The sequence below is a fragment of the Hemiscyllium ocellatum genome, chromosome 5 (genome assembly GCF_020745735.1).
Source record: "Hemiscyllium ocellatum isolate sHemOce1 chromosome 5, sHemOce1.pat.X.cur, whole genome shotgun sequence".
In the NCBI taxonomy this organism is placed as follows: Eukaryota; Metazoa; Chordata; class Chondrichthyes; order Orectolobiformes; family Hemiscylliidae; genus Hemiscyllium; species Hemiscyllium ocellatum.
The window spans coordinates 23,767,613-23,786,382 of NC_083405.1; the positions used below are offsets into that span (position 1 = coordinate 23,767,613).

Genomic DNA, 18,770 nt, shown 5'->3' on the forward strand with positions numbered 1-18,770 from the left:
ACACAATGAGCAATTTAGCTTGGCCAATTCACCTAACCTGCACATTTTTGGATTGTGGGAGGAAACCCACGCAGACACATGGAGAATGTACAACTTCCACAGAGTCAGTTGCCCAAGGTGGGAATCGAACCCGGATTCCTGGTGCTGTGAGGCAGCAGTGCTAACCACTGAGCCACCGTGCCACCCCATCACAATGACTAAGGGCATTGAGCTCATTAAAGGATTTGTGTAGTTGTCATGTGACCAAGTCCAGGGTTTACTCAACCATTCCCACGAATGTTGGTATTTCCACTGGTGGTAATTTTTGTCCATGTTAGCACTTTAGGCACTGCCCCACCAATGTAGCTATGTCTGCATTCAATCTTGTCTACCAGCTGTAACCTCTTGCCTACATTTTCATTTTGGAAATGCCTGGATGACACTCGTGGACTCTAAGTGTCCAGTGGTGACCTTTTTAGGAACAATCATTCTTACTCCTCATAATAATATGCCAACCTCTACTGTGATCTGGTCTCTGAGTGCAAAAGGGTTTCTGTTCTGTTTGCTACAGCTGTTTGTTTCCCCCATCACCCTCAGCTGTTTTCAGTTTTGCCAGAGCCGGATCTTTCTGCATTCAAAGTCTGATAGTTCCAGTCATAGCTGACAATATATCTCGAAAATTGAAAAGTATTACAGACTCTTTCATTGGCAGTGCAACCAGTGGGATATCTGCCAGTGAGAGGGAGCTCAATGCATCTGCATTTGCTACTTGGCTTCCCGGATGGTATTCCCTCTTTAAGTAGACCTAGCAAGGATTTATGGTTCATTATTATTTCAAATTTATCCATAAACCTTTGGTGGAAATTGGGGCTCCAAATATAACTGTCAAACCTTCCATCTTGATGTGGATGCATTTACGCTCTGCGTTAGCCACAGTCCAAGATGCATTTGCTATTGGGCATTCCTCTCCATTGGGCCACCCTTGAGCAAATATTACCTGTGCCACATGGGGAGACATCACATGTCAATACAAGGTGTGCCAACTGTTTCTTCACTTCCCTGAAAACTATGGCTTGGCTATGCAACCATTTCTAAGGCTGACCTTTTTTAAGAGTTGATGCAAAGGCACCCGGATAGAGGCCAGGTTATGTATGAACCTTCATAATTGACGAGCCCAAAGAAAGACCTAAGCTCCAGTACAGACACGGTGGGGTGGGGTGGGGTGTGGCTATGTCACCTATTGTGCCCTCACTTTATCTTCTTAACCCTGTAACCTGGTCTTGTCAATGCTGTAGCCCAAGTAGGTGAGTTGGGGTGCCTTCTACATACATTTTTCCCTTCTTAGGTGTATACCTGCTTGAGAAAAACATCTAAGGCTGATGTCCAAGTTATGTAAGTGTTCTTTATTGGTCTTCCTTCTTATTAGCATATCATCTAGATAAATGACAACCTTGGTATAACATTCTCCATTGTCCACTGAAAAATTGCACATGCTGATGATACCCCAACTGTCAGCCTTGTATATTGGTAGAAACCTTTAAGGGTATTAATTGGAGTGTACTTATAGGAATCCTCAGTTAACTGCACTTGCACGTACACATAGCTCATATCCAGCTTGGTGAAAGGCAGGTCCCCTGTTAGCTTTGTGTATAAATGCTCTGGGTGAGGGATTGGGTATTTATCCAACTGCAAAAAGTGGTTCACTTTTCATTTAAAATCCACAAAGGTGAACCAACCTGTTAAGTTTCACAGTCAGTACTACTGGTGCTGCCCATGCTGCAAATTGGACTGGTTTGATGATTCCTTCACTTTCCAGCATTATCATTTCTACTTCTACTTTTGCCTATAGGGCAAATGGCACTGGGCAGGCCTTTCAAAATCATTGAATTCCTTCCTGGTCAACATGTATGGTGACCTTGGCCAACTGAGCCAACCGAGCCAACCGGCCTTCTACTCGCAACAACTCAGTGACTGAATGAAAGCAGAGATGCATTGAAATCTACAAAGAATCTGTCGAGACTAGGGAGTAATGAGTCAAAAGATGACCAATATACATGATACATAATTCCATTCTGTATGAAAGAAGACACCTCAGTATTATTCAAAGTTCCCCATGGGAGACTGGTTAGCAAGGTTAGATCTCATGTAATACAGGGAGAACTAGCCTAGATTCCCAACAGTGTGGAAACAGGCTCTTCGACCCAATATGTCCACAACGACCCTCCGAAGAGTAACCCACCCAGACCCATTTCATTCTGACTAATGCACCTAACACTATGAGCAATTTAGCATGGCCAATTCACCTGACCTGCACATCTTTGGACTGTGGGAGGAAACCGGAGACCCGGAGGAAACCCATGCAGACACGGGGAGAATGTGCAAACTCCACACAAACAGTCACCCGAGATTGGAGTCGAACCCGGGACCCTGGTGCTGTGAGGCAGCAGTGCTAACCACTGAGCCACCATGCTGCCCCATCTGGGTACAGAAATTGGTCAAAGGTAGAAGACAGAGGCTGGTGGTGGAGGGTTGTTTTTCAGACTGGAGGCCTGTGACCAGTGAATTGCCTCAAGGATCGGTGCTGGGTCCTCTCCTTTTTGTCATTTACATAGATGATTTGGATGTGAGTATAAGAGGTACAGTTAGTAAGTTTGCAATGACACCAAAATTGGAGGTGTAGTGGACAGCGAAGAGGGTTACCTCAGATTACAAAGGGATCTTGATCAGTTGAGCTAATGGGCTGAGATGTGGCAGATGGAGTTTAATTCAGATAAATGCGAGGTGCTGCATTTTGGGAAAGCAACTCTTAGCAGAATTTAGACACTTAATGGTAAGGTCTTGGGAGTGTTGCTGAACAGAGAGACTTGGAGTGCAGGTTCATAGCTCCTTGAAAGTGGAGTCGCAGAGGGTGGTATGTGTATGGAATGAACTGCCAGAGGATGTGGTGGAGGCTGGTGCAATTGCAACATTTAAGAAGTATTTGGATGGGTATATGAATAGGAAGGATTTGGAGAGATATGGGCTGGGTGCTGGCAGGTGGGACAAGATTGGGTTGGGATATCTGGTCGGCATGGACGGGTTGGATCGAAGGGTCTGTTTCCATCCCGTACATCTCTATGACTCTATGGGAGAATGGATGTTCTGAGGACCTTGGTATACCATCACAACAGCAAAGACATAACAAACAGCATCCACACCGTGCAGGGTACTCAGTGTGGTGAAAATAGAGAAGATCTTTTAAGTGCTTTAGGCTCTACAGCCAAAGTTTCCAGGCAACCACATGGCTGTTGGTCTCCAATGTGATCTCCATGCAGCCGTACATGGTTAGGTAGGAAAATCTCATCCTTCTGTTTCTGGTGAAGAGAACCTATTGCCAATTTTAGGTTAGCCAAGAAAAGAACACCCAGGGAATCATCACTGAACCACAAAGCTTAGCGAACATCTTTTGCCGTCAGGTTCTCATTCAACCTGCCTGTCTGACCTCTTGGCCGTCCCCAGTGACAGTAATGCATTGGTGGCTGGAGTTATTGATGGGTAGAGTAGCTGGAGTGGAGCAGTTCTTTATTGGATAGATAGCTTGAGTGAATGATGCATTTGGTTGTGTACCAATACTGGCAACCCTTTAAAGATGGAACTTACACATAGCACAGGATCAGCTGCTCAGCAGTTGGCCTCTGCATCCATCAACTGTTGAGTGGTAGGCTGCTGCAAGATTTCAGCAATTTGTGGACTAATTGCAATTGTCATTGCAATTTGTTTTCAGCCCCATCTTACCCTTTTTCTTTGAATCACTTAAAATTCCAGTTACTTTGTGGATCACTGATTATAATGGTTTGTCACCTAACATCATATTCCTGAATTTCTACATCTCATTACTTTGACAGCATTTGACTGCCTTAAAAGAGTTATTGGTATTAGCACAAATAAATGTTGGAAGCATGTTCAACATTTGTTTGAATAAAAGGGATTAGTCAAAATAATTCTTATCTTTGTACACTCCTGGCATGATTGTTGGTTAATTTCATAAATTTCTCTTTTCCCAGTCTGTGGATCCTGTCTCCCAAATCCTGCACAAGGGAGTCCAATCTAAGCCCTGACAGCTGCTGGTGTGATTTTCATGTACATGATTACTTGCATTTTTTAAAGAAATATTAATTTGTCTTCTATTCTAAATTTTACAACAAGCATCATTCAAAGTTTTCTTGAAAAGTAGTTACATTATTTATTAAAGAAAATTATATTATGTGTTGGTGCTTATATGTACTTAAAGGTAACAGAGAAAGGATAATACAACATGATAATACAACTGAAACAAATTTAATAATAAAAAGAAGGAAACAGTGTAAAACAATAATTTAATAAAGAATGGAGATTAATAGAGAGGCCGCAGAAAGTTAATGGTTAAGGTTTTTTTTCTTAAATGTGTATTTATACCCTTTCTATCTTCCTGTTGCAACGAGAAACAATTGTTTGTGGCTCATTATTTTTCGATCAGAAGCATGCGCCATAATAGAAGGTATGTGCTAGAGTAACACGACTTCTTAGAAGAAATTAGCAAAAACCTACCTTCCTAAATATATAGGAATAAATTTAAATCAGTCAGAACACACCAATCTATATAGTTAAAATCATCACTATGGATGAAATCATATAGTGGTCTGGGCAATGTGGACTCTGGAAAAAATGTGTGGCAGAATTGGACGAAAGGTCCAAGAGATCTCTATTAATGTTGAGATCATTTTGCTCCTTGTTTTAATGCTTTACATAAGCAAAGTGGCAAGATGCTCGGCAGCAACGAGTTGTCAGTTGACAGGGATTAACGCTTGTGAAATGCCTTGTTGATGGACCATCTCCTTCCATTAATATTCAGACTCCTGTCTTTAAAACTCTCAAAACAATCTAGATATCAGGAAAACTATAGGGATAATGAGGGAGGGCAGAATCATCTGCAATTGAGCACCCTGACTTCAGGTTGGGACCGTGTATGACTACACTTGGTATGGTCACTCATATGTCAGGCCCTGAGTGGGAAAGGTGGGCAAGTGTCAGCATGTGTGAGGAATTGTATAAGAATGTAGCCTGTGGGGTTAGCAGAATGAGCTATTAGGAAAGGGACATGGATGTTTGGGGCTCACTGACACACTTAGATTGAGGCGAGAAGTCACTGGCAGAGAAACATTGTCACTTTTCATCATTTTGGAATTGAAGGTGCTCAGTGAGGAAGAAAATGGCTACAACCACCCTCTGAGTGGGCTGGTAAGTGAACTGACATGTAAGAGAGAGAGCTTTTGCCACCACCAGTCATAGGGCTTTTAAAGGGAAGAAACATTGTATTTAATTATAAGCAATATACAACACACAGGCACACAGGATGCCTACTTCCTAGACATCCTTTAGCATTGATCCTCTGTGTGTGTTGCACTTGTCTGGCACAGCCACTGCTGTACAACCCATTGACAGGTACACCTTGATACTAAGAGGAAATGGAAAAGAAGGGATGCTAAACAGGCGGGCCAATGCTGTCAGCATGTACAGAAGCATTGATCTCCCGTGTCAAGATGGTGCAGTAGGCTTTCTGCACAGATTTTCATTCTTTGAGCCTCATCTGCGATTGCAAAGTGATACTGACTGATATAACAATATGTTTAGGGCTTATGCAGACACTGACAGCCTCACGTAAGTTAAAACACAAATACTATCCATAAGCGAAGACTAATGTACCAGGCATTGTCATCCTGCCACAAAAGTGCCCATGGTAAGTTTTCCTCCTCTTCTTCCTCTCACTATGCCATATTTCAAAGCTGGCATGGAGGGACCCACTGTTTGGCAATGGAGTCCATTGACTCTGAAGGTTTGGTTAGGAGACCCTGGGACCACTTGTGTCAGGATGGTCCAGGCATGCTGAGATTCTTTTTTCCTGAACATCCAAGTTCCAGAGGAGGGCAGGCAAAGTGGAAGTGGAGGCCCTGGCGATGTTTGCAATGTTCTGAGTGAAAACCTCCAACGGGATCTATGTGTGTTTCTGTGTTTACTGAGTGCCTCCTGAATCTACCCTGTCTCCTAATGCGGAGGGGAAACCGAGCCCTCAGTCAAAATTCACCGTCCCCATAGCCCATGTGACCACATCTGCCTGGGGACTAATGGCTGGAGCGATGGAGTGCAGGTATAAGCACCTCACCAGCACCTCACCAGCAGACCCTGAAGCTGCTGGGCCTGGCTGTCCAAAGCAGATTCTAACCTGTCCATAGTGGTAGATGGATTATCACATTACTCGCTGCGCTGTTGTCAATTCTGTGCAATGCATGACTCATAACTTGCAGTTTACATCTCAAAGCAACTCTAGAAACTATATACAGTGTTGATATTTGAACTGTTGGCTGTTAGTGTGAGATCAATTGACAATGCCTCTTCATCACTAATATCTGGCCCCTCTTGTGCCTAATGCTCCTTTATCAGTGTTTAGCCTGATGCTAGTTCTTAGGTATCTGAAAAACAAGAGACAATGGAAAGTTAAGAGATGCATGTTTATGTAGCTTTTATATCAGGCCACTCAATGATGAAAATCACTGTTTTCTCAATGAATGTGAAGGTACACAGCTACGCTGGTACCTGCCATTTAGTTGACCTCCAGTTATACACCACCTTGTTCTCTAAGCAAGAGGGAAATGTGTAAGTGAGTGTTCATGAATCATGTAGTTGTTGACGAGTTAATATTATGTGTAATTTGAAACAACTTGAAACAGTGCTAGGTGTGTGAAGATGAGGATAGGGAATGAATGTTACACACAAGTCTGCTTTGATAATGTCAATCATATGGCAGATCATACCCAACTGCCTGTCTCTTGAGCTGTTCACAACAAACAAGTTACTGACTGTACCCAACTTGCCCACGTTTGCCAAACTCTAGGCCCAGTGAGCAACATTTGATGTGAATTTGTGTTTGAGCAATATTGGCTAAGTAATCCTGAGTGTGTTGAGAATTACACTGACCACCAATTTAAGATTATCAGACAGTCTGTTCATATGATGCATATTGGAAAGTCCATATATTAATACACAGGATCCTGTTTCCGAAAAGAAGGAACATGTACACGTACTGTGCCTGTTTCAATTGAATAAAATTGGTAGAAGCCATTTTCTGGTTCATTCCTCAGGGCAATGCCTTGAACAAACAGAATCAACCTTCCTGATTTAAAAAAAAATGTTGGCAGTTATTGTCACTTATTGTATAACTGGTTAATTCTCCAAAATCATGCCTCTATCAACCAGAGTCTATTAGCCAACCACAAAACATATTCTTCTCATGGAGTATAAACATATTTTCCCTCATTATGTTGGTACTCTTGTGAATTGTTCAGATGAGTGCAAGGTGACATGTTTCAACAAAATGCATCTTTTTTTTCAGCAATACTCTGGAGCAATATTTATGATAGTACGTAACTGTCTAGAACATTGAAAGTTCTTGTTTGCTGATAGTTGAGAAAAGTAAATACTACTGAATCTTTGAAACCTGAGAAAAAATAATAGAAAATGCTATTAATTTTGCCACTATGTGCATACTCCCTGATGGTATAAAATTGCAGATTTCATGCTAAGCATAAATGTGGTCCAGGGTCTTTTTATCTAATGAGCTGCAGAGATTGGAGCACTGGGATTTCCAATCACATTTTCATAACAAATAACTGTTTTTGTGAGTGATATATTTAAGCCCTAAGTTAGGAATGACTTATGTTTTGTTCCATTTTTTCACCAATACAAAGAAATATTATTTTCTTTCCAGGTATCCTTCTTCTTATTCATTATCTTTGTGGTTTACACCATGCTACCTTTTCGTATGCGGGATGCTGTTGTTGCCAGTGTGCTGACATCATCCTCCCATACTATAGTGCTCAGCGTCTGTCTATCAACCACATCTGTCATTAAGGACCACTTGGTTTGGCAGGTGAGCATTCAGAGATATTAGATGTGAAACCTAAATGCATGTCCAATTTATTTTTTAAAATGCAAACAGAAATGGAACAGAGTAAAAAGTATGTGAAAATACTAATTGTGCTGTGTAAATTTGTTCTCTTTTCAATTGTCAACTATGTATCTGCTTTGAAACACTGTGTTGTCCAGAGTATGCTTTAAACAGAAACACAATTCGTGTCAAATTTAATTTAATAAAGCATGGCTTGAGTATCCTCATCAGCTGGAATGTATCTGTTACAAACATAAGGCAATTAAAGTTTTTAAGTTTTGATGAAAAACACCAGATAATAAGATAATGTGCAGTTAATAAGGGATTTTTGCTGGTTGCCAATAAAATGTTTTTCTTTCAATATCAAGATCGGTTTCAAAGTAAGATTGATGAGCAATGATAATAAAACATTTTAAGCAAACTTGATAGACTTCACATAATATTGCTTCAGATGTATCGAAACGTGGAATGGAATATAAGCCAACTTTAACTTTGAAGCTTACCCACCAAGCCTTAATTACATTTTATAATAACTCACAAGGTAGTATGTCAAAGTGATGTCAATGTATGATAAAAACGTTTGGCTGTTTGTGGCAGATCTAACATCAAATTTCTACTTTTTAATCACCTTTTCAAAACTGTAAGTGTTTTTTTTACTTATATCTGAGATTATTGTGCTGTAATACATATTATTTCAATGTGTGAAACAGTGAATGGTATTTTTTTTCTATAATTCTTATTAAACATCTGAGCCTCTGGCATAAACCTCCTCTGTGATGCAGATAAATTAATAATGTCTGTCCCTAAGCAGTTTACATGTGAGCCACAAATTTGATGAAATAAGAACATTGTCACCAATCCCTGGAAGTGCCAGATGGACAATTGAAATTGATTTAGTTGGTTAACATATATTAAATGAATTGCTTGTCTCTGTCTGAGTTGCAGGTTCTAATACGCTTTTTATTATTTCAAAAGCTACCTAAATAACTAACTTATAATCCATTATACAGATATTTCTGCTTGTGTGGTGTCTTTTTTTTCATGGTATTTCAGAGTTATAGTAAAGCATTGCTGGTGACAGTTCAGTGTTTCCTCATATTGACTTGCAAATAATGATTTAACATCAGATTTTTTTCAAACCCCTTTCAGGGAAACTTGCATATTTTAATCCACCGATTAACTTGGATGCTTCCTAATCTTGCACTGCCTTCAATGATGATTTCTCTGTAATTGAAATGAGTTCAGCTGTTTCAATAAGCAGAACATGAAAGAGATTGCTAGATTAAAGAAATAATGATGAGTATGCTTTCGGTGCACCCTGAGGTTTAAATGCTAATATTGTCAAGGCGGGTGGAATGTTGCAAGCTGTTGTAGCTTCTATGAAGTTGGAAGGGAATAGACTAAGACTGCTGGAAAATAAGTGCACCTGCATTTGTTTGTTCAAAATTTGATGGCTATTGTGGCTATGTTGGGTAACAACAAACAATTGCTACAGAAACTGGGAAGGAGCAACTAGTAAAATGATCATTAATTATATTTTATGTTCATACTGTGGTCAAAAAGATGACAGATGTCATTGTTCATTATACCTCACATGACCTTTTCAGCATCTACTATGTACCCAGTGAGCAGAAGGGACAAAGTAAATTTCAGTTTACAAAAGCTCTGCTGCCCATATCCTATTATACACTAAATCTTGTTGACTGATCACCCCTGGGTCACTGACCTACATTGAATATAGCTGTGAGTTACCTTGATATTAACATTCTCATCCTTAGTTTCAAATCCTTTCATACTCTAAACCTTCATGGAGTCATAGAATCATAGAGATGTACACACAGAAACAGACCCTTCATTCCAACTTGTCCATGGCGACCAGAAATCCTAAGTTAACCTAGTCCCCATTTGTCAGCACGTGGCCAATATTTCAATCATTCCTGTTCATATACCCATCAGGATGCATTTTAAATGCTGTAATTGTACCAGCCTCCACCACTTCTTCTGGCATTTCATTCCATAGACACACCAACCTCTCTGTGAAAACGTTGCCCCTTAGGTCCCTTTTCTATCTTTCCCCTCTCACCCAAAACCTATGCCCTCCAGTTCTGGACTCCCCCACTCCAGCGAAAAGACTTTGCCTATTTATCCTATCCGTGCCCCTCATGATCTCATAAGCCTCTATAAGGTCACCCCTCAGCCTCTGATGCTTCAGAGAAAACAATCCCAGCCTATTCAGCCTCTCCCTATAGCTCAAGTCCTCTAACCCTGGCAACATCCTTGTAAATCATTTCTGAACTTTTTCAAGTTTTACACATCCTTCCGATAGGAAGGAGATCAGAATTGCACATAATATACCAAAAGTGGCCTAATCAATGTCTTGAACAGCTGCAACATGACCTCCTAACTCCTATACTTAATACTCTGACCAATAGAAAAAAGCATACCAAACGCCGCCTTCACTATCCTATCTACCTGCAACCCTACTTTTGAGGAACTATGAACCTGCAGGCCAAGGTCTCTTTATTTGGCAACACTCCCTGGGACATTGCCATTAAGTGTATAAGTCCTGCTAAGGTTTGCTTTTCCAAAGTAGAGCACCTCGCATTTATCTAAATTAAACTCCGTCTGCCACTCCTCAGCCCATTGGCCAATCAAGATGCCATTGTAATCTGAGGTAACCTACTTCACTGTCTACTACACATCAAATTTGGTGCCATCTGCAAACTTACTAACTATACCTCTTATGATCACATCCAAATCATTTATGTAAATGACAAAAAGTAGAAGATCCAGCACCGATCCTTGTGGTACTCCACTGGTCACAGGCCTCCAGTCTGAAAAACAACTCTCCACCACCATCCTTTGTCTTCTACCATCGAGCCAGTTCTGTATTCAAATGGCTAGTTCTCCCCATATTCCATGAGATGTAACCTTGCTGATCAGTCTCCCATGGGGAATCTTGTTGAACACCTTGCTGAAGTCCTTATAGATAACATCCACTGCTCTGCCGTCATCAATCCTCTTTGTTCCTTCTTCAAAAAACTCAATCAAGTTTGTGAGACAAGATTTCCCATGCACAAAGCCATGTTAACTATTCCTAATCAGTCCTTGCCTTTCCAAATATATGTAAATCCTGTCTCTCAGTATTCCCTCCAACAACTCCCCATCACTAACATCAGGCTCACTGATTTATAGATCCCTGGCTTTTTCTTACCACCCTTCTTAAATAGTGGTACCGGATTAGCCAACCTCCAGTCTTCCAGCACCTCATCTGTGACTATTGATGATACAACTATCTCATCAAGGATACCAGCAATCACTTCCGTAGCTTCCCACAGAGTTCTAGGGTACACTTGATCAGGTCCTGGGGATTTATCCAGCTTTATGAATTTCAAGACATCTAGCACCACCTCCTCTGAAATATTGTCATTTTTCAAGATGTCTCCATCTATTTCCCACATTCTTTTATCTTCCAAGTCCTTCTCCGCAGTAAACACTGATGTAAAATGCTCATTTAGTGTACTCCCGCCCCATCTCCTGTGGCTCCACATGTAACTACCTTGCTGATATTTGAGAATCAGTGTTCTCTCCCTAGTTACCCTTTTGTCCTTAATGTATTCATAAAATCCCTTTCAATTCTCCTTAACCCTATTTGCCAAAGCTATCTCATGTCCCCTTTTTGCCCGTCTACTGCCCTGATATATACTTCCTTCTGTCTCTAACCAAAATGCCAATTTCTCTCATCATCCAGCATTCCCTACCCCTACCACAGGCTCACTGTGGAAAAGCACAGCAGGTCAGGCAGCAGCCAAGGAGCAGGAGAATTGACGTTTCAGGCAGGAGTCCTTCATCAGGAATGAGGCTGGGAGCTTCGGGAATGGAGAGATAAATGGGAGGGGGATGGGGCTCGGGGGAAGGTAGCTGAGAGTGCAATAGGTGGATGGAGGTGGGGGTAATGGTGGTAGGTCGGAGAGGAGGGTGCAGCGGATAGGTGGGAAGGAAAGTTGACAGGTGGGACAGGTCATGAGGATGGTGCTGAGCTGGAAGGTGAGAACTGGGGTAAGATGGGTGGAGGGGAAATTAGAAAACTTTTGAAGTCCACATTGATGCCCTGGGGTTGTAGGTCCTGAGGCGGAAGATAAGGCATTCTTCCTCCAGGCGGCGGGTGGTGAGGGAGTGGTAATGGAGGAGGCCCAGGACCTCCATGTCCTCGGCAGAGTGGGAGGGGGAGTTGAAATGCTCAGCCACGGGGCGGTGGGGTTGATTGGTGCAGGTGTTCGGACATGTTCTCTAAAGTGCTCTGCAAGAAGTCGTCCAGGCTCCCCAATGTAAAGAAGACCACGTCAGGAGCAACGGATACAATAAATGACATGGGTGGAAGTGCCGGTGAAACTTTGATGGATGTGGAAGGCTCCTTTGGGACCTTGGCTGGAGGTGAGGGGGTAGGTGTGAGCGCAGGTTTTGCAATTCCTGCGGTGGCAGAGGAAGGTGCCAGGAGGGAAGGGTGGGTTGTTCGGGGGCGTGGACCTGACCAAGTAGTCGCAGAGGGAACAGCCTTTGCGGAAAGAGGATAGGGGTGGGAAGGGAATCCGTTTGGAGATGGCTGAAATGTCAGTGGATGATGTGATGTATAGGAGGTTGTTGGGATGGAAGGTGAAGACCGAGGGGGAGGTTCTGTCCTTGTTGCAGTTGGAGGGATGGGGTTTGAGGGCAGAGGTGCGGGACATGGTTGAGATGCATTGGATGGCATCTTCAACCGTGTGGGAGGGGAAATTTCACTCTTTAAAAAAGGAGACCTTTCACCGTAACAGGAATATACTTTCTCTGGACCATCTATCTCCTTTTTGAAGGTTTCCCATTTTCCAGCAGTCCCTTTACCTGCGAACATCTGACCCTAATCAGCTTTTGAAAGTTCTTGAGTAATACCATCAAAATTAAACTTTCTCCGATTTAGAACTTCAACTTTTAGATATGGTCTATCATTTTCGATCACTATTTTAAAACTAATAGATTTATGGTCGCTGGCCCCAAAGTGCTCCCCCACTGACACCTCAGTCACCTGCCCTGCCTTATTTCCCAAGAGTAGGTCAAGTTTCTTGTACACACTTAACAAATTCCTCTCCATCTAAACCCTTAATATGATGGCAGTCCCAGTCTATGTTTGGAAAGTTAACATCCCCTAGCATAACTATTCTTACAGGTAACTGAAATCTCCTTACAAATATTTTTTCTCAATTTCCTGCTGACTATTTGGGGGTCTATACTCCCAATAAGGTGATCATCCCTTTCCTATTTCTCAGTTCCACCCAAATAAATTCCCTGGACGTATTTAGGGAATATCCTCCCTCAGTACAGCTGCAATTCTATCCCTTATCAAAATCGCCACTCCCCCTCTTCTGTTGCCCTCCTTTCTATCCTTCTTATAGCATTTGTATCCTGGAACATTAAGCAGCCAGTCCTGCCCAACCCTGAGCCACATTTTTGTAATTGCTATGATATCCTAATCCCATGTTCCTCACCATGCCCTGAGTTCATCTGCCTTCCCTGTTAGGCCTCTTACATTGACGTAAATGCAGTTTAATTTATCAGTCCTCCTCTGTTCTCTGCTTTACCCCCGCCTGGTCTGACAGTTTGACTTGCTTCTTTTCCTGACTATACCAGTCTCAGATTGATCTCTTTCCTCAGTATCTCCCTGGGTCCCACCCCCTCACCTTACTAGTTTAAATCTTCCTGAGCAGCTCTAGCAAATCTCCCTGCCAGCGTATTAGTCCTCTTCCAATTTAGGTGCAATTCATCGTTCTTGTACAGAACACTTATACCTCAGAAGAGATTCCAATGATCCAAAATGTGAACCCTTCTCCCATACACCAGTTCATCAGCTGTGCGTTAATCTACTCTATCCTCATATTCCTACCCTCACTAGCTCGTAGCACCAAGAGTAATCCTGATATTACTACCCTCGAGGACCTTTATTTTCTAGCACCCTGATGTTAAGCAGTTCCCTCCTACTTGCTGATATTTTGTCAACCACATTATTAGGGTTTTGTTAATGTGACTATTATGATTGAGAGAAAGGTGGTCGGTGTTAATTGTCTTTGGGCATAAATGAAGAACAGCTGGGTGACCAAGACTGAGCAAGTAAATAAACTCTCTCTTCAAAGAATAGCTATGTGTCATGGATTCGGTTTCACTTTCCATCTTCAAACCTTTTTGTAGCAGAATGATTGTGTAAACGTTGAAAAATAAGATCCTTTCAGATAGAATATTTGCAATTGGAGTAACTTTGGAAAGAATGGAGAAAAACATGCGTGGTGTGTTGGCATATGATCTCCCATTGATGTTCTGTCACACGAAAACTTGTGACCAGTGGAAAACGTAAATGAATATCTGACCACAGGTTACATCTTTACCAAGAAAACAAAAATCAGAGCATGGCCTTGGCAATGTTTCTTCTTGCTTAAGACAGAGTTCAGTGGGAAGTATGTTTGGAACTAAAGTCTCAACAATTGGAGATGGAGGAAAGTTTGAAAATACTATTACAATTTGTCGGCAAAACTTAAAAGAAAAATGATCTATTAGATGCATAAAACACATGATCAGACTGTAATTTAGAAAGCTGGATAGTTATGGTGTCAAAGTTTGGGAGAAGATTTGTAGCTTGGGTGTTTGTTGTTGTGGTTCTGTTCGCCAAGCTGGGAATTTGTGTTGCAGATGTTTCGTCCACTGTCTAGGTAATACCCTCAGTGCTTGGGAGCCTCCTGTGAAGCGCTTCTGTGATGTTTCCTTTGGCATTTATCGTGGTTTGTCTGCCGTTTCCAGTTATCAGTTCCAGCTGTCCGCTGCAGTGGCCGGTATATTGGGTCCAGGTCGATGTGCTTATTGATTGAATCTGTGGATGAGTGCCATGCCTCTAGGAATTCCCTGGCTGTTCTCTGTTTGGCTTGTCCTATAATAGTAGTGTTGTCCCAGTCGAACTCTTGTTGCTTGTCATCTGAGTGTGTGGCTACTAAGGATAGCTGGTCGTGTTGTTTTGTGGCTAGTTGGTGTTCATAGATGTGAACTGTGAGCTGACTTCCTGTTTGGAAGCAGGAAAATCGACCTTTCGGGCAAAAGCCCTTCATCAGGAATAGAAGCAGGGAGCCTGCAGAGTGGAGAGATAAATGAGAGGGGGGTGAGGGTGAGGAGAAAGTAGCATAGAGTACAATAGGTGAATGGGGGTGGGGACGGAGGTTTTAGGTCAGAGAGGAGGGTGGGGAAAGGTAGCAAAGAGTACAATAGGTGAATGGGGGTGGGGATGGAGGTGATAGGTCAGAGAGGAGGGTGGAGTGGATAGGTGGAAAGGAAGATAGGCAGGTAGGATAGGTCATGGGGACAGTGCTGAGCTGAAACGTTGGAGCTGGGGTGAGGTGGGGAAGGGAAAATTTGGAAACTTGTGAAATCCATATTGATGCCATGGGGTTGAAGTGTTCTGAGGCGGAAGATGAGGCATTCTTCCTCCAGGCGTCGGGTGGTGAGGAAATGGCGGTGGAGGAGGCCCAGGACCTGCATGTCCTCGGCAGAATGGGAGGGGGAGTTGAAATGTTGAGCCACAGGGCGGTGTGGTTGATTGGTGCAGGTGTCCCACAGATGTTCCCTAAAGCGCTCTGCTAGGAGGCGCCCAGTCTCCCCAATATAGAGGAGACCGCATCAGGAGCAACGGATACAATAAATGATATTGGTGGTTGTGCAGGTAAAACTTTGATGGATGTGCAAGGCTCCTTTGGGGCCTTACTTTTACAATATGGTAATCCTTAAGGGTGCAATCCTTGAGGTTAATTGACACTGATTATGTATAGAAGGTGACGATGAGGCGGCATACATTTTGCACTCTGGACAGATATGACTTTGGCAGACAAAAGGCTGAATGATTATGGACAAGGTGATGCTGAAATACAGGATGAGTTTATTTGTCCCAGAGGAAAACATTGGCACTACAGTAACATAGGTGCCAGAAGAGACTAGTGAATCGAGGAATGCAATCAATGAAGGGAGAGCAGGAAAAACCACCAGAAGCTATTTGCAGGCAAATGCAAATGTTAGCCAATTGTACAAGTTGACGACAAGAGGGTCAGGTGTATGGATTGACAAAATGATGTACAATATTAGAGTCTTTTCTCCTGCAGTAGAAAATGTTGAAAATAGGAGCAGGAGTTGGTCATTCAGCCATTTGAGCTTGCTCTACCATTCATTCTGATCGTGCTTGATCATCCAACTCAACAGCTTTTCTGATTTCTCGCATATTCTTTGATTCCTTTAGCCACAAATGCTAAATCTAGCACCTTCTTGAAATCATACAATGTTTTGGCTTCCACTGCTTTCTGTGGTAGCGAATTCCACAAGCTCGCCATTCTTTATGTAAAGAATTTTCACCTTCGACTGCTTCTGGACTCTGCTTCCATGGGGAAGATCTCTCTTGCATCTACCCTCTCGAGTCCTGTTAGAATTTTATAGATTTCCACGCAATCAGTCCTCATCCTTATGAACTTCAGCAAATAATCCAAACTAATTCAGTTACCCCATGTATGTCAGGCCTGCCATCCCAGGAATCAGTTTGGTAAACCTTCACTCCCTGTATAGCCAGAACATACTTCCTTAGACAAGGTGAACAAAACTACACATCCTGCACCAAATGTCGTCTCACCAAAGCCCCCGAACAAATGCAGCAAGAGAACTCTGCTCCTGTACTCTAATGCTATTTCTTTACTGCTTGCTGTACTTGCATGCTTACCTTCATTGACTGGTGTCTGAGGACATCTAGTCTTTTGTACATGCCCCTGTCTCAATTGATAGCTATTCAGATAGTAATCTGAAGGAAACGTGAGCCTGAAGATTTTCTTGGGTCTTTTAACATAATCTTGGGAACGTAAATCAATTGTTACAAAAGCAGCATTTTTGCAAGCGGAGATATTTCAAAGGGAAGCTTTACTGAAACTGCCTATCGAAACTGGGTATATGTAAGAAAACCTGAAATTAAACCAAGTATGTTTATGGATTGGATGATGCGTCAGGGATGTGGTATTTCTCAGTGTGGTCTATCCTGCTGAAAGCAAATTTTACTCAGTTAAAAGTAGATTAGCAATGCTTATTGGTTTGACAAGGAGTAGCCAGCTGATATCTAAATACAGGAGTTTAATGTTTCTACTCTGTCTTCAGGTGCCTTTAACTATATTCAATTAAATATCAAGCACAATAAATCAGAAGTGACCTTGGATCAACAATTTTGCCTCGAACATGTCAGTTACATCCTAACAAATAGAGCCGAGTCCAAAAGAAGATCCTACACTCAGCAGAGTAACTGACGAGTTAAGTTTGAATTACCCGTTACTGGCTGTGCACTAAGATCAGATCCACTGCTGGTTATGGCCTAATGGAGCAGAGTATCATCTTAGTTTGCAAGACAAATTCAAACTTGTTTGAAAACAATTATTGAGAGAAAGGTACACTCAAGTTTTCAGGCCTTGGGGCTGCAGAAGATATGAACTTAGTTATTTTAATAACGCTTTGCAAACCACTTTTCTAAATGGATGCTCAGGGTGCCGGGATTTATATTGGTGGTTCTGATGCATTAAATGCATTAGATGTGCAAATGTACTTATTCAATATCTTGAAGGAAATACAAAGGGAAATCTGAGAAAATTTGCCCATAGGGGATAACTGGATAGCTTGGAGCTAACTGTTCTTTTCAGGACAAGGTTTATTAAAAAAAAGAGTGGTGTAAAAGAAAAGTTGAGAACTGACCTTGTTGGTGTGAAACATTGAAATGTAGAAACTAGGAGCAGAGGTAGGCCTATCAAGCACACTCCGTCATTCAACATGATCTTCTAACGCAATGTCATACTTTTGTTCTCTCCTCGTATCCTGAGATACCCTTTAGCTACGAGAAACCTATTTCATTCTTAAATATATTCCATGACTTGTCCTCAATAGCTTTCTGTTGTAGAAACTTCCACAGATTCCACGTCCTCTAATTGAAGAAATTTCTCCTAATCTCAGTCCCAACTGGCCTACTGCGAATCCACACACCATGGCCCTCTGTTCAGGACATGATCATCCGCCAGTCTGGGATATCATCAGCCAGCTGTAGAGCCCTGTCAGAGCTTATGTTTCAATGAGATCCCCTCTCTGCCTTCTAAAGTGAAGTGAAAGAAGGCCCATTTGAGTTAATCTCTTGTCATACAACAAACGGCCATCCTAGTGAACCTTTGCTGCCCCCCCTGTATGACAAATGTATCTTTACTTAGGTAAGACAAAGGTGTGAAATCAGCAGGGCTCCACACAACTGCCAATAGTCTTCCCTGCTTCTGTATTCAAACCCTCTTTATAGTGAAGATCATGCTGAATGACGGAGTGTGCTTGATAGGCCTACCTCTGCTCCTAGTTTCTACATTTAGAACAGTTAGCTCCAAACTATCCAGTTATCCCCTATGGGCAAATTTTCTCAGATTTCCCTTTGTATTTCCTTCAAGATATTGAATAAGTACATTTGCACATCTAATGCATTTAATGCATCAGTATTTGACAAGTTAAGTTGTTTTTATTATCCTTCTTGTTTTCTTATCTTTGCAGAACCACCAATATAAGGCCAACATACCATTTACCTTGTGAACTACTTGGTTCACTGCATACTTAAAGGAAATATTGGAAAGTAGAGATTTCTAAATTAAAATGAGTTGTTACAAGTCAGCAATTGTCAGACTGCTGTCCAAAGAGAAATGCTTGCCCAAGAAATTGTTAAATGCCCTCAAAGAGTGACATTTTATGTTACAATGAGAACATGGAATGTTGTATTGTA

General features: G+C 42.0%; 1 protein-coding gene across 1 annotated transcript in view; it reads left to right on the forward strand.

Moving 5' to 3' along the window:
• Positions 1-18,770, forward strand: part of LOC132815957 (adenylate cyclase type 2-like) — a 624,569-nt gene that overhangs the window by 287,833 nt on the left and 317,966 nt on the right. The window contains exon 4 of the mRNA XM_060825336.1: positions 7,760-7,921. Coding sequence (XP_060681319.1) covers positions 7,760-7,921 — 162 coding nt within the window. The remainder of the gene's footprint in view (positions 1-7,759; positions 7,922-18,770) is intronic.